Source organism: Pristiophorus japonicus, unplaced genomic scaffold (assembly GCF_044704955.1).
Source record: "Pristiophorus japonicus isolate sPriJap1 unplaced genomic scaffold, sPriJap1.hap1 HAP1_SCAFFOLD_1084, whole genome shotgun sequence".
Classification (NCBI taxonomy): Eukaryota; Metazoa; Chordata; class Chondrichthyes; family Pristiophoridae; genus Pristiophorus; species Pristiophorus japonicus.
Window position 1 is genome coordinate 45,585 of NW_027250739.1, and position 16,810 is coordinate 62,394.

The following is a 16,810-nucleotide window of genomic DNA, read 5'->3' on the forward strand; positions in this document are numbered from 1 at the left end:
GTTATAATTTCTCCCATCGCTACCCTGCTCTATTGTCTTCTCCTTTCTCTTTGACTTTTTAAATTTCCGCTCACCTGAACCCTTCCCCCCACCCCCCCCACTATTTAGTTTAAAGCCCTCTCTACAGACATAGTTATTCGATTCGCCAGCACGGTTCAAGTAAAGCCTGTCCCAACAGAACAGCTCCCTCTTACCCCAGTACTGGTGCCAGTGCCCCATGAATCGAAACCCATTTCTTCCACACCATTCTTTGAGCCACGCATTCGTCTCTCTGATCTTATTTACCCAATGCAAATTTACTCATGGAGCAGGTAATAATCCAGAAATTATTACCTTTGTGGTTCTGCTTTTTAATTTAGTCCCTATCTGTTTATACTCCCTCACCAGAACCTCGTACTGAGCCCTGCAGAACCCCACTGGAAACAGCCTTCCAGTCACAAAATACCCATTGACCATTATACTTTGGTTCATGCCATTGAGCCAATTTTGGATCCAACTTGCCATGTTCCCTTGGATCCTGGGCTTTTACTTTACTGGCCAATCTGCCATATGTGATCTCGTCAGAAGCCTTTCTAAAATCAAGGTAGATTACATCAAATGTGCTACCCTCATCGAATTGTTATCTCCTCAAAAAATTTAATCAAGTTAGTCAGACATGACCTTCCCTTAAAAAATCAATGCTGACTGCCCTTGATTAATCCGTGCCTTTCAAAATGACAATTAATAGTGTCTCTCAGAATTTTTTCCAACAATTTGCCCACCACTGAGGTTAGACTGACTGGCCTGTCTTTCCTCAGTCTATCCCTTTCTCCTTTTTCAAACAATGGTCCAACATTAGCAGTCTTCCAGTCCTCCGGCACCACACCTCTAGCCAGAGAGGATTAGAAAATGATGGAGAGAGCCTCCACTATTTCCTCCCTTGCTTCTCATAATAGCCTGGGATACATTTCATCCGGGCCTGGGGATTTATCCACTTTCAAAGATGCTAAACCCCTTAATATTTCCTCTCTCATTATGTTTATTTCATCTAGTATTTCACACCCCTCCTCTTTAACTACAATGCTGCATTGTCCCTTTTGTGAAGACAGAAGCAAAGTATTCATTCAGAACCATATCCACATCTCTGCCTCCACACCAATGTTACCTTTTTGGTCTCTAATAGGCCCTACACTTTCTTTAGTTATCCTCTTGATCTTTATGTATTTATAAACCATCTTTGGGATTTCCTTGATTTAACTAGCCAATCATGCCCTCTCTTTGCTTTCCTAATTTTCTCTTTAATTTCTCCCCTGCACTTTCTATACTCTTCTAAGCTTTCTGCAGTATTTAGCTCTCGGTATTTGACATATACTTCCCTTTTTTGCCTTATGCTACCCCGTTCAATTCGTCCATTGTATAAGATGTTTGTATGTTTGTTCAGATATTCAAATCACCTTAAAATAACTGCAGATTACATCAAAACTCCCCAGAAGTTGAAGCAGCCTTTTATATGAAAAGTCCTCCGATTTACAAAAGTGCGTCCATACCGCAGGGTCAAGGTCAGGAGAGAGCAGCTTTTTCTCAGCATTTGTTTCGACAAGCGATATTTTCGGCGATATGTGGGCGAGATTCAAAGTAACACTCGGCGATATTATGGGCATTAGTTTCCATTTTTCTGACATTTACGGCAAAAAAAATTGGGCGGGCAGTATTATTAATTCTCGGCGTTAACTATATGCCGAAAGTAATGATGGGCGATAAGTGAGCGATAAATGGGTGTAAGTTTCCATTTTTTTGCTAAATGGGCACTATCTGGGCGTTATACCTCATCTCAGTGTTAAAATGGATATTAAGTGGGCGGTAGTGATGCAAAACTTATGGAAAGTCTAGCCTTATATCTTTTACACTGATTCTATCCAAGTTAATATTCGGGTAGTTGAAATTCCCTACTATTACTGCCCTATTGCTTTGGCTCTTAGATATTTGCCTACATATTTGCTCTTCTATCTCCCTCTGCCTGTTTGAGGGTCTATAGTACACTCCCAGCAATGTGATTGTCTCATTTTTGTTCTTCAGTTCAACCCATATGGCCTCATTTGATGATCCTTCTAACATGTCACCCTCCTCACAATTGTAATTGCCTATTAACCAATATTGTGATACCTCCTCTGTTTTTATCCCACTATCTATCTCGTCCGAAAGCCCTGAAACCAAGAATATTTAAGAACATAAGTATTAGTAGCAGGAGTAGGCCATACAGCCCCTTGAGCCTGCTCCACCATTCAATAAGATCATGGCCTATATAAGAACCACTTTCCCACCCGATCTCCATATCCCTTGATGCCCCTAGAGTCCTAAAATCTATCTCTTTCAGTTTTGAATATACTCGATTCAGCATCCACAGCCCTTTGTGGTAGAGAATTTCAAATATTCACAACCCTCTGAGTGAAGAAATTCCTCCTCATCTCAGTCTTAAATGACTGACCCCTTATACTGAGACTATTCCTCCTAGTTCTAGACTCTCCAGCTAGGGGAAACAACCTCCCAGCATTTACTCTGCCAATCCCCCTCAGAATCTTGTACGTTTAGCTGCCATCCCTGCCCTTCTTTCAGCCAGAATTCAGTAATAGCTATGATATTATACTTCCACGTGTCTATCTGTGCTCTCAGTTCATCTGCCTTTTTACTAGACTCCTTGCATTGAAGTATATACCATTAAGCATTGCCAAACCGCTTTGTTGTCTATTTTCTAGCTTTTGTTTCCTCTGCTTTCCAAACTGCTTTCCCTTCTGAATCTATGCTTAGGTTCCCATCCCTCTGCCAACAGCACTAACAAACCTCCCTGCGAGGAAATTGGTCCCGGCCCTGTTAAGGTGCAATCCGTCCAGCTTGTACAAGTCCCAACTCCCCCAGAACAGTCCCAAAGCCTCAGGAATCTAAAGCTCTCCCTCCTGCACCATCCCGCCAGCCATGCATTCATCTGTTCTATCCTCCGAGCACTCACTAGCTCATGGCACTGGGAGTAATCCAGAGATTACTACCTTTGAGGTCCTGATTATCAATCTCTTTCCTAGCTCCCTAAAATCGGCCTGCAGGACCTCATCCCGCTTTCTACCTATGTCATTGGTACCAATATAGACAACGACATGACTGTTCACCTTCCCCCCATTTATATAGCGCCTTTCACGACCTCAGGATGTCCCAAAGCACTTCACAGCCAATTTTTGAAGTACAGTGGCTGTTGCAGTGAAACACAGCAGCCATTCTTTACACAGTAAGATCCCACAAATTGCAATGAGATAAATGACCAATTAAACTATTGGCTCCCAGTCACACTTGGACATTTAACGCTGTTCCTTCAAAATCACTGGGTCAAAATCCTGCAAATCCCTATATAAACCATTGTGGGAGCACCATCACCACAAGGACTGTAGCAGTTCAAGGAAAATGCCCACCATCACTGTCTCAGGATAACTAGGAATGGGCAATGAATGCAGTCTTGCCAGTGTGACCCACATCCCATATATAAATATAAAAAATGTCTTCAGAATGGCACGCACTATTTGAATTTCTAAGTGAAAGACAGATATCCATGCTTAAGGTAGATTTTTTTTATTGTTAACAGAAAAAATAAGCCAGGCATACAATGATCACCATTTTCCTGATATCATTGATGAAACTGAAAGCATTCTATATAAAGTAATAATGTTTTAGTAAAACAATATAAATCAGCAGAAGCTTTGTGATTTCCTTTATTCACTTCAGTGAAAAATCTTGTAACAGAACTTCTGCTCCCCTGAATTGCAAACCTAGGATGAGTCACATCCTGTTAACATTAAATCCTTGGTATTGCAGTCTTCTCGCTTGCCTTTCTTCTGACATCTAAACTACTTAAGAAATCGAAATGAATAATAAAAAGACATTTCATAATGTGTCGCTGATCCATTGTATATGAAAAATGCACGTCCACATTTAGTAACATTTTTAAATCTTTGATTATCAGGACCAAAAGAAAACAAATACAAAGATCACACCCACAGTAAGTAAAGCAAGCTTTGCCATCGCTGTCGAACTGAAAACTTGTAGCTACAAGTGCTCTTATAAGTTGTGTAAATTTGAATTCTCTGTTTCCAGTCCAAAAAAGTGATTAATATTCCATTGCTCAATAGGGAATGAACAATTTCCAGTCTCCTATCAACCAAGTCTCTTTAATCTGAAAACTTTCAGTCTCTCTTGCCGTATAAAAATTAAAAAATCCTAAAGCAAAGCAGCGCAAAGGAAAAGTACATTCAATATAAAGTACTTCTAGCTAGTTCATATTAAAAATTCCAAACTTGGAGGAAATAATCGCAATTTAAATCTTTTTTACAGCATGTGATTACATCTAAGGTTGCGGGTTTAAGTCCCACTCTAGGGGCCCAAGTTTCCACAAGAAAAAAAACAGGCGCCCCTCCGAGCTGGGCGCCCGTTTCTCGCGCCTAAAACGGCGCCTAAAAAAATCCTCAGTATTCTCCACCTACTTACAGGTCCTGTAGCACTCGGCGCAGCCAGCACGAGCTGTGGGGGGGCAGAGCCAGGTCCCGGCGCTGAAAACAGTGCCGGGACCTCTGCACATGCGCGCTACAGTCGGCACGCAAGTGCAGTAGCTCCAGGCGCCGAACTGTGTGGGAGGGGCCCGAAGCACGCAGCCCCTAGCCCTGGCCCAATGGCCTCACTGGGGCTGCGTGAATGAGGCTCCTCCCACGGCCAGCTCCTGCTCCCCGCCCCCGACAAGACCCGACACTCACTTCCCCCCGCCCCCCCCCGCCGACCAGACCCGACCCGACACACGCTCCCCCCCCCCCCCCCCCGCCGACCAGACCCGACCCGACACCCCCCCCGACCCTTACTCTCACCCCCCCGCCCCGACCCGACACCCGCTCCCCCCCGCCCCCCGCCGACCAGACCCGACCCGACACCCGCTCCCCCCCCCGACCCCCGCTCTCCTCCCCCCCCGCCCCGACCTGACACCCGCTCCCCCCCGCCCCCCGCCGACCAGACCCGACCCGACACCCGCTCCCCCCCCGACCCTTACTCTCACCCCCCCGCCCCGACCCGACACCCGCTCCCCCCCGCCCCCCGCCGACCAGACCCGACCTGACACCCGCTCCCCCCCCCGACCCCCGCTCTCCCCCCCCCCCGCCCCGACCTGACACCCGCTCCCCCCCGACCCCCGCCGACCAGACCCGACCCGACACCCGCTCCCCCCCCCCCCCCCGCCCCGACCCGAGACCCGCTCCCCGCCCCGACCCAAGGCCCGCACCCCCCCCGACCCGACCCGACCCGACCCAAGGCCCGCACCCCCCCCGACCCGACCCGAGACCTGACCCGACACCCGCTCCCCCCCCCCCGACCCGAGACGCGCTCCCCCCCGACCCGACACCCGCTCCCCCCCCCCGACCCTACACCCGCTCCCCCCCCCCGACCCGACACCCGCTCCCCCCCCCCCCGACCCGACACCCGCTCCCCCCCCCCCCCGACCCGACACCCGCTCCCCCCCCCCCCCGACCCGACACCCGCTCCCCCCCCCCCGACCCGACACCCGCTCCCCCCCCCCCCGACCCGACACCCGCTCCCCCCCCCCCCCGACCCGACACCCGCTCCCCCCCCCCGACCCGACACCCGCTCCCCCCCCCCCCGACCCGACACCCGCTCCCCCCCCCCCGACCCGACACCCGCTCCCCCCCCCCCCCGACCCGACACCCGCTCCCCCCCCCGACCCGACACCCGCTCCCCCCCCCGACCCGACACCCGCTCCCCCCCCGACCCGACACCCGCTCCCCCCCCGACCCGACACCCGCTCCCCCCCCGACCTGACACCCGCTCTTGTTCCCCGAACCCCTCTCTCTTCCCCCCCCTCTCCCCCCCCCTCCCCCCCCCTCTCCCCCCCCCTCCCCCCCCCCTCTCCCCCCCCTCTCCCCCCCCCCCTCTCCCCCCCCCCTCCCCTCCCCCCCCCCTCCCCTCCCCCCTCCCCCCCCCCTCCCCTCCCCCCTCCCCCCCCCCTCCCCTCCCCCCTCCCCCCCCCTCCCCTCCCCCCTCCCCCCCCCCTCCCCCCCCCCCCCCCCCTCCCCCCCCCCCCCCCCCCCCCCCCCTCTCTCTTCCCCCCCTCTTCCCCCCCTCTCTCTTCCCCCCCTCTTCCCCCCCTCTCTCTTCCCCCCCTCTCTCTTCCCCCCCCTCTTCCCCCCCTCTCTCTTCTCTCCCCCCCTCTCTCTTCTCTCCCCCCCTCTCTCTTCTCTCCCCCCCTCTCTCTTCTCCCTCCTCTCTCTCCCTCCCTCTCTTGCTCAGCGGCACGAACAGCTGCAGAATTCTCCCTGGCTGAAGCACTTTCACACAGGTAGGAAGATGGTTTATTTAATCTTTTCTTGGCTTATAAATGTTTATTCAGGTTGGATTTATTTGTATAATATTTGTAGAAGTATAAATAAGGATTTATTGTCGAATTTAATGAGTTCCCTTCCCCCCCCCCTCCCCACCTCGTTTTGGACGCCTAATTTGTAACCTGCGCCTGATTTTTTAATGTGTAGAACAGGTTTTTTCAGTTCTACAAAAATCTTCACTGGCTCCATTCTACTTTACTTTGGAGTACATTTTCACTGTGGAAACTTTCAAATCAGGCGTCAGTGGCCGGACACACCCCCTTTTGAAGAAAAAATTCTGTTCCAAACTAGAACTGTTCTACCTGACTAGAACTGCAGAAAAAAAAATGTGGAGAATTGCGATTTCTAAAATAGTCCGTTCTCCACCAGTTGCTCCTAAAAATCAGGCGTGAATCATGTGGAAACTTGGGCCTAATGAGTGCAGCACATAGTCTTGGCTCAGACTTCAGTGCAGTACTGAAAGAAAAGGCTTTCTCAGGGAAACCTGCGATGGGTAATAAATGCAGCCTTGCCACCATCGCCCACATCCTGAATGTGGCTCAAGATGTGGTTCTTGTACCCTTCAGTGCAGCGTCAACCTGAAAATAAATACATCCACTGTCAGTCATCATTGATAACATAATCTGGACATCAGGTGGGTGTTAACTATTGGTGCTGCAGGGAGCCTCGCCAACGGGCAGAGCAAATTGAAAATTTGTGCATGCACGACCTACAATTTTTCATCATTTGCGCTGACAGTGGATGAAGCTCTCTGCCATTGTACAAATCTCACAATTTATAAATGAATTAGTAATGGCCCTGAAATTGCGGTCGGAGGCTTCCCGCGGGTGGATGCCGCCGACCACAAAAATATTTACAAATGTCCCGGAGGAACAAAGACTTCTACCCCGCGGCCTCGATGCACAGCCCAGTGCAGAGGCCCACTTATTCCAGGAGGATATGTGCATCCTGGGATCACGTGGGACTAGACCAGCAATCACAATGTAGTATTCTCATTCATAGTAATAGCAGCTCCGAGCTCCCATTACTCTCAATGAGAATACCCCTAAAAATAAATAACACCCACAAACATAAATAAAAAAAACACTACTTTTTAAAAATTAAGGGAGATTGCATTAAATGTTTTAGAGAAAATTTCATTTTTTTTTAATTAAAAGAAAAATGTTTTAATAGTGTTAAAAATAAACTTACCATCATAGACAGTGTTTTTAATATAAAGATAAGTAACAACATTTATTTTTCTATCTATTAAAACTCATACGTGGTAAAAGCAGACCTTATGCCTGCTTTTACCAGGCATAAGAATTTGAAGGAAATTTGCTGGGCAACAGTTGAGCAAATAACTCAAATCTCAGCCCGTGAAGGCCCTTCTCCCAGGGGTGCATGCGATCGCATGTGTCGGGTTCAGGCGCATGCTCGTGTGCCTAAACCCGGAACTTGCGGGGCCTCTTTGGGCACTTGCACACATCATACACACCCGGAGAGGCCGCAATTTCAGGGCCAATGTTTCCTTATTGAGTAAGAAAAACTGTGTATGTCTTCAGTGTGTATTCACGCTATAATATGGGTAAAAATCTAGACTCATAATTGCTTGCTTTATATAAAACATGTAGAAACAGAAATATTTAAAAAATCTTACTAAGCTACAAATATCCATTATTAGCTACAAGTTAAAAAGATCGACAGTTAACATGAGTATAATTTTTCCTATTATTTGTTTATATGTTTTACACAACACGCTTATTCCTCATTGTAAAACATTGCCCATGCTTCATAAATTTGAAGTGGATGGGCAGGTGATTGATCCTGTGGCTTTAAGAATATTATTTTCTAACCTGCTTTCAGGTGGCACCTCATTAATGCAGGAGAATTGAGGTCCCATGAAGGGGGAGCTACAAGATTTTGCCCCTCCCTCAATCGCCAAATTGCCTGCGAATGCTGGCTCCGCATCGGACTGGTGACACCATTGTTCTGACAATAATGAAAATCAGCCCCATGATTTCTAGACATCTCAACTGAGTTTCTAGTGAGTCTCTCTAGTGAGTCTCCATGATAGCAGTGGAGATTTGCAAAATTACTCCCTGGATTTAGAGCACCCAGCGTTCCTATGAATTTCAGATTACAGGAGTTTTTATAATTCATTCTTGGGATGTGAGCATCGCTGACAATGCCGACATTTATTATCCATCTCTAGTCACCCTTGAGAAGCTGGACCACAGATACAGAAAGTCATCAAACAAAGAAAGCACAGTGGTTTATTTTTAAACACCATGTAACAATAACTCAATATTTTTGTTTTAATTAATCAAATATAATTCCAGGGGTGTATGCATATTACATAAGAACATAAGAACATAAGAAATAGGAGCAGGAGTAGGCCATTCGGTCCCTCGAACCTGCTCTGCCATTTAGTACGATCATGGCTGATCCGATCATGGACTCAGGTCCACTTCCCTGCCCGCTCCCCATAACCCCTTATTCCCTTATCGGTTAAGAAACTGTTTATCTGTCTTAAATTTATTCAATGTCCCAGCTTCCACAGCTCTCTGAGGCAGCGAATTACACAGATTTTCAACCCTCTGAGAAAATAAATTTCTCCTCATCTCAGTTTTAAATGGGAGGCCCCTTACTCTAAGATTATGCCCTCTAGTTCTAGTCTTCCCCCATCAGTGGAAACATCCTCTCTGCATCCACCTTGTCAAACCCCCTCATAATCTTATACGTTTCGATAAGATCACCTCTCAATCTTCTGAATTCCAATGAGTAGAGGCCCAACCTACTCAACCTTTCCTCAAAGGTCAACCCCCTCATCTCCGGACTCAACCTAGTGAACCTTTTCTGAACTGCCTCCAAAGCAAGTATATCCTTTCTTAAATATGGAAACCAAAACATCACGCAGTATTCCAGGTGTGGCCTCACCAATACCCTGTATAACTGTAGCAAGACGTCCCTGCTTTTATACTCCATCCCCTTTGCAATAAAGGCCAAGATACCATTGGCCTTCCTGATCACTTGCTGTACCTGCATACTATCCTTTTGTGTTTCATGCACAAGTACCTCCAGGTCCCACTGTACTGCAGCACTTTGCAATCTATCTCCATTTAAATAATAACTTGCTCTTTTTTTTCTGCCAAAGTGCATGACCTCACACTTTCCAACATTATACACCATCTGCCAAATTTTTGCCCACTCACTTAGCCTGTCTATGTCCTTTTGCAGATTTTTTGTGTCCTCCTCACACATTGCTTTTCCTCCCATCTTTGTATCGTCAGCAAACTTGGTTACTTTACACTCGGTCCCTTCTCCCAAGTCGTTAATATAGATTGTAAATAGTTGGGGTCCCAGCACTGATCCCTGCCGCACCACACTAGTTATTGATTGCCAACCCGAGAATGAACCATTTATCCTGACTCTCTGTTAGTTAGCCAATCCTCTATCCATGCTAATATATTACCCCAAACCCCGTGAACTTTTATCTTATGCAGTAACCTTTTATGTGGCACCTTGTTAAATGCCTTCTGGAAGTCCAAATACGCCACATCCACTGGTTCCCCTTTATCCACCCTGTTCATTACATCCTCAAAGAATTTCCACAAATTTGTCAAACATGACTTCCCCTTCATAAATCCATGCTGACTCTGCCTGACCGAATTATGCTTTTCCAAATGTCCTGCTACTGCTTCTTTAATAATGGACTCCAACATTTTCCCAACCACAGATGTTAGGCTAACTGGTCTATAGTTCCCCACTTTTTGTCTGCCTCCTTTTTTAAATAGGGGCGTTACATTTGCAGTTTTCCAATCTGCTGGGACCTCTTCAGAATCCAGGGAATTTTGGTAAATTACAACCAGTGCATCCACTATCCCTGCCGCCACTTCTCTTAAGACCCTAGGATGCAAGCTATCAGATCCAGGGGATTTATCTGCCTTTAGTCCCATTATCTTACTGAGTACCACCTCCTTAGTGATTGTGATTGTGTTCCTCCCTCCCATACCCCTTGACTATCCACTGTTGTTATTGTTAGTGTCCTCTACCATAAAGACTGATACAAAGTATTTGTTCAGAGTTTCTGCCATCTCCATGTTCACCATTACTAATTCCCCGGTCTCGTCCTCTAAGGGACCAACATTTACTTAAGCCACTCTTTTCCTTTTTATATACCTATTGAAACTCTTGCTATCTGTTTTTATATTTTGTGCTAGTTTACTTTCATAGTCTATCTTCCCTTTCTTAATCATTTTATTAGTCATTCTTTGCTGGCTTTTTAAAGCTTTTCAATCTTCTGTCCTCCCACTAGTTTTGGCCACCAGCAGGAAAGCTTAACATTTGACATTTATGTTGTCATAAATCTCTATCCTGGAAGGATATGTTGATGGGGTTCAATGTAGTAGGGTGGGAGGAAGCTCATGTGAAGCATAAAAACCTGCATGGAACCAATTGGGCCGAATGGTCTGTTCCTATGATGAACATTATCTGTGTAATTCTGTGAAATCTTGCTCACTGTGACAGCAAAAAATCCTCCAAACTTAAACGAAAATTACGCTGCCTTAGCAGTATTTTTGAAGCTGTACATTGGGTTATGATGTTTTAGCAATCAGACATTACATTCCAAAACCCGCCTACTACTATAATAAAAACGATTCCTTGCCACACAGTCACAGAGAAATGTTCATAGCATCACAATTACTATCGCTACTCTGTGTTATTAAAAATAAAACAATAGTACCTCCACATTGTGTGTTAAAAAAAGTTATACTCTCTTTTTTGAAAAATGTAAAACCACTGAAAAAAATGTCTGAAAATTTTTGTTAACCTAAACTGAAAAAGAAGCACTCATCAAAATCGGATTTAACATCAAATTATGATTTATTTTATAAAAAGATCAATTTCGTTATCTGCTGGAAGGCCTGTGAGATGAGGCTTCTGCTCTGCACTGGGGATCTGTGATATCACCATGGGCAGCAACCCAGAGCAGCTCAACGGGAAACAACAGAAGGCCACAACTTCAGACCAACATGACAGCCGATCCATAGGAACAACCACGACATGCGAAGATTCTTCAGCGCAGTCAAGCCCACCTACAGATCAAGCACCCAAAGCCCGATCCCACTGCTGGCAAACAACGGAGAGACACTCATTAAGGACACCGAGGCAGTCAGGGCCTGCTGGAAGGAGCACGTCGAAGATCTCCTTAACCGAGACTCTGCCTTTGACACAAGTGTCCTTGACTCCATCCCGCAGCATGCAATCCGCCACCATCTCAGCAAAACCCCAGCCCTGCACAAGGTAGAAAAGTCAGCTCAAAAACAACAAGGCATCAGGAGCAGATGGAATCCCAGCCGAGGTACTAAAGTATGGTGGAGAAACATGATTGGCACGAATGCATGACCTCATCTCTCTTATCTGGAAGGAGGAGAGCATGCCAGGAGATCTCAGAGATGCCGTAATCGTGACCATCTTTAAAAAGGGGGCCAAGTCCGACTGCAGTTACTACAGAGGAATCTCCCTGCTGTCGGCCACTGGGAAAGTCATTGCAAGAATCCTCCTCAATCTCGTCTTCTCCCTGTGGTTGAAGAGCTCCTCCCAGAGTCGCAATGCGGATTCCGCCCACTAAGGGATAGAACGAACATGATCTTCACCGCGCAACAACTACAAGAGAAATGCTGGGAACAGCACCAACTCTTGTACATGGCCTTCTTTGACCTCACAAAGGTCTTTGACACTGTCAACCGCGAGGGACTATGGAGGGTCCTCCTCCGTTTCGGCTGCTCCCAAAAGTTTGTCACCATCCTCCGCCTGCTCCATGATGACATGCAAGCCATGATCCTGACCAACGGATCCACCACAGACCCAACCCACATCTGGACTGGGGTCAAGCAGGGCTGGTCATCGCATCAACGCTGTTCTCGATCTTCCTTGCTGCAATACTTAATCTCACTCTCAACAAGCTCCCCGCTGGAGTGGAATGAAACGATAGAACCAATGGGAACCTGTTCACCCTTCCCCACTTCCAGGCTAGAACTGAGGTCGCCCTATCCTCTGTCACGAGCTACAGTACGCGGACGACGCTTGCCTCTGCGCACACTCAGAGGCCGAACTCCAAGCCATCATCAACACCTTCACCGAGGCGTATGAAGCATGGGCCTTACACTAAACATCCGTAAGACAAAGGTCCTCCACCAACCTTGACACCGCCACACAGCACTGTCCCCCGGTTATCAAAATCCATGGTGAGGCCTTGGACAATGTGGACCATTTTCTATACCTTGGGAGCCGAGTATCAGCAAGGGCAGGCATCGATGAGGAGGTCCAACACTGCCTCCAGTGTGCCAGCGCAGCCTTCAGTCGCCTGAGGAATAGAGTGTTCGAAGACCAGGACTTCAAATCTGGCACCAAGCTTATAGTCTACAGGGCAGTAGTAATACCCGCCCTCCTATATGGCTCAGAAACGTGGACCATATACAGCAGGCATCTCAAAGCGCTGGAGAAGTACCACCAACGCTGCCTCGGCAAGATCCTGCAAATTCACTGGGAGGATAGGCGCACCAACATCAGTGTTCTTGCTCAGGCCATCCCCAGCATCGAAGCACTGACCACGCTCGACCAGCTCCGTTGGGCAGGCCACATTGTCCACATGCCCGACACGAGACTCCCTAAGCAAGTGCTCTACTTGGAACTCCTACACGGCAAGCAAGCCCCAGGTGGGCAGAGGAAATGTTTCAAGGACACCCTCAAAGCCGCCTTGAAAAAGTGCAATATCCCCACCAGCAGCTGGGAATCCCTGGCCCAAGACCATCCAAAGTGGAGGAAGAACATTCCGGAGGGTACTGAGCACCTCGAGTCCCGTAGCGCAGATAGCGGAAGGAGCGTGCGGTGAACCATATGCAGCACCCACCCTTTCTTTAAATCATTGTTTTCCCCACCTGTGACAGAGACTGTAATTTCCACATTGGACTGTACAGCCACCTGAGAACTCACTTTTAGAGTGGAAGCAAGTCTTCCTTGATATCAAGGGACTGCCTATGATGATGTGAGGAACATAGTGTTATATATGTAAACTTGTATTTACTCTGTACAGCTAACAGAGGGCTCATCCCTGGGAGTCCAAAGGGATCCCATAATCCCTTGGGATCAAAGATATTTAAGGAGGTTTCACAGGTTGGAGAGGCACTCTGGAGACCTGCAATAAAAGACTAAGGTCACACGTTACTTTGAGCTCACAGTGTTCAGTCTGATTCTTTCTCCATACAAACAACTGGCAACGAGATACAGATAGTGAACCCAAAGATGCAGAGAACAGTGGGCATCCTGGAGAAATTCTCGGAGGGAGATGACTGGGAAACTTTTGTGGAGAAACTCGACCAATACTTTTTGGCCAACGAGCTAGATGGGAAGAGAGTGCTGCCAAACGAAGGGCGATCCTCCTCACCTTCTGTGGGCCACCAACGTATGGCCTCATGAAGAATCTGCTCACTCCAGCGAAACCCACGGAGAAATCGTACAACAATTTGTGCACACTGGTCTGAGAGCATTTGAACCCGAAGGAAAGCGTTCTGATGGCGAGGAAGTGGTGAGTTATGTCACTGAGCTAAGGCGCCTTGCAGGACATTGCGAATTTGAAGAACATTTGGAGCACATGCTCAGAGACTTTTTCGTACTTGGCATTGGCCATGAAACCATACTTCGCAAACTTTTGACTGGGGAGACCCAAACCTTGAGTAAGGCCATAGCGATAGCCCAGGCATTCGTTGCCACCAGTGACAATACAAAGCAAATCTCTCAGTACACAAGTGCTGCTACAAGTACTGTGAACAAAGTGATGTTGTTTTCAAATCGTAACGTACGAAAAAGTCACACATACCTGCAGCTGCACATCCACAGATGTCTGAGTCCACCATCAAGGGTGATGAATGCAAGGCCATTAATACCTTGTCGGCGCTGCGCGGGTGATCATCGTTTCCATTTATGCCGATTCAAAGAGTACATTTGCAAGGGCTGTGGAACAATGGGACACCTCCAACGAGTGTGCAGGCGAACTGCAAAGCCTGTTAAACCTGAAAACCACCACGTTGCAGAGGAGGACAGATCCACGGAGGATCACGATGAACCAGAGCCTCAGATCGAGGAGGCAGAGGTACATGGGGTACACACATTCACCACGAATTGTCCCCCGATAATGCTGAATGTTGAACTAAATGGACTCCCAGTGTCAATGGAGCTGGACACGGGCGCGAGCCAATCCATCATGGGCAAAAAGACTTTCGATGGTTGTGGTACAACAAGACCTCAAGGCCAGTCTTAACTCCAGTTCGCACGAAACTAAGAACTTACACAAAAGAACTGATTCCTGTAATTGGCAGTGCTACCACAAAGGTCTCCTACAATGGAGTGGTGCACAAGCTACCACTCTGGGTGGTACCGGGCGATGGTCCTACGCTGCTCGGCAGGAGCTGGCTGGGAAAGATACGCTAGAACTGGGACGACGTCCGAGCGCTATCGCCTGCTGATGACACTTCGTGTGCCCAGGTCTTAAACAAATTTCCTTCGCTGTTCAAACCAGGCATCGGGAAATTCAAAGGAGCAAAAGTGCAGATCCATCTAATTCTGGGGGCGCAATCCATTCATCACAAGGCGAGAGCAGTACCGTGCATGATGAGAGAAAGGGTAGAGATTGAGCTAGACCGGCTGCAAAAAGAGGGCATCATTTCACCGATCGAGTTCAACGAGTGGGCCAGTCCTGTTGTCCCAGTCCTAAAGGGAGACGGCACCGTCAGAATCTGTGGCAATTACAAAGTAACTATCAATCGTTTTTCCCTGCAGGACCAATATACACTACCAAAGGCCGATGACCTCTTTGCTACGCTGGTGGGAGGAAAGACATTCGCGAAGCTGGATCTGACTTCAGCCGACATGACGCAGGAACTGGAGGAATCATCGAAGGCCCTCACCTGCATCAACACGCACAAAGATCTTTTTGTTTATAATAGATGCCCATTTGGCGATATTCCAGAGAAATGTGGAAAGTTTACTGAAGTCGGTCCCGCACACATGTGGTCTTCCAGGACGACATCTTGGTCACAGTTCGGAACACAGTCGAGCATCTGCAGAACCTGGAGGAGGTTCTTAGTTGACTCAACCGCATGGGGTTCAGATTAAAATGCTCCAAGTGCATTTTCCTGGTGCCTGAAGTGGAGTTCTTGCGAAGGAGGATTGCGGCGGACGGCATCAGGCAAAGACAGAGGCAATTGAGAACGCACCGAGGCCACAGAACGTGATGGAGCTGCGGTCGTTTCTGGGACTCTTGAACTACTTTGGTAACCTCTTACCGGATCTCAGCACACTCTTAGAACCACTACATGTCTTACTACAAAAAGGGGCAAAAAGGGGCAAAAGCCAAGAAAATGCCTTTGTAAAAGCAAGAAAATTATTATGCTCAAACAAATTGCTTGTGTTGTATGATCAGTAGCGGGAGTCTGGGGAGTCCGAGGCCTATAAAAGACCCGAGAGTCGAGAAGGTGTGAGTTCGAGCAGTGTGAGTCCGGGCAGTCAGAGGCCTATAAAAGGCCGGAGAGTCGAGGAGGCAGGAGTTCGAGCAGTGGGAGTCCAGGGAGTCGGAGGACTATAAAAGGCCCGAGAGTCGAGGAGGCGGGAGTTCGAGCAGCGGGAGTCCGGGCAGTCAGAGGCCTATAAAAGGCCAGAGAGTCGATGAGGCAGGAGTTCGAGCAGCGGGAGTCCGGGGAGTCTGAGGCCTATAAAAAGCTCGAGAATTCAGGAGGCGGGAGTTTGAGCAGTGGGAGTCCGGGAAGTCGGAGGCCTATAAAAGGTCCGAGAGTCAAGGAAGCGTCGGAGAGGCCAGCTGGTGCAGAGACAGAAGGTAAACAAAGAAGCAGAAAGAAATCGAAAGGTGACGTCACAGCCAATGGGGTAAGTGATTGGCTGGTGATTGGTGAGTAGTTTTTCTTTCTCTTTTCCTTTATCAGTAGATAACCTTTATTGTTATTGTTGCCAAATTAAGTTAATCTAGGGGTTAGGTCATGGCAGGAGAGCTCGGACACGTGTCATGCACCTCCTGTGCTATGTGGGAACTCAGGGACGCTTCCAGTGTCCCTGACGACTACATGTGCTGGAAGTGTATCCTGCTGCAGCTCCTGACAGACTGCATTGCGGCACTGGAGCTGTGGGTGGATTCACTCTGGAGCATCCGTGATGCTGAGGATGCCGTGAATAGCACGTTTAGTAAGTTGTTCATACCGCAGATAAAGGTTACACAGACATATAGGGAACGGGTGACCAACAGGAAGAGCAGTGGAAGGAAGGTAGTGCAGAGGTCCCTTGCGGTCATCCTCCTCCAAAACAGATACACCGTTTTGGGTACTGCTGGGGAGATGACTCATCAGGGGAGGGCAGCAGCAGCC

At 48.1% G+C, this 16,810-nt stretch overlaps 1 protein-coding gene and 1 long non-coding RNA gene across 2 annotated transcripts in view; one reads left to right on the plus strand and one right to left on the minus strand.

The window, feature by feature from the left end:
• The first annotated feature begins 6,266 nt into the window (after positions 1-6,266).
• Positions 6,267-16,475, plus strand: LOC139241452 (uncharacterized). The gene is made up of 2 exons (XM_070870013.1): positions 6,267-6,352; positions 11,277-16,475. The coding sequence occupies exon 2, from the start codon at positions 13,783-13,785 to the stop codon at positions 14,695-14,697; it is 915 nt and encodes a 304-aa protein (XP_070726114.1). The 5' UTR covers positions 6,267-6,352; positions 11,277-13,782; the 3' UTR covers positions 14,698-16,475.
• LOC139241453 (uncharacterized) overlaps positions 6,513-16,810 on the minus strand; it is a 31,652-nt gene continuing 21,354 nt past the window's right edge. The window contains exon 3 of the long non-coding RNA XR_011588907.1: positions 6,513-6,973. This is a non-coding gene — a long non-coding RNA (uncharacterized lncRNA). The remainder of the gene's footprint in view (positions 6,974-16,810) is intronic.

What these genes read in the sequence shown, in the direction of transcription:
- LOC139241452 (XM_070870013.1), top strand. Translation starts at nt 13,783, where the DNA reads ATGGGAAGAGAGTGCTGCCAAACGAAGGGCGATCCTCCTCACCTTCTG.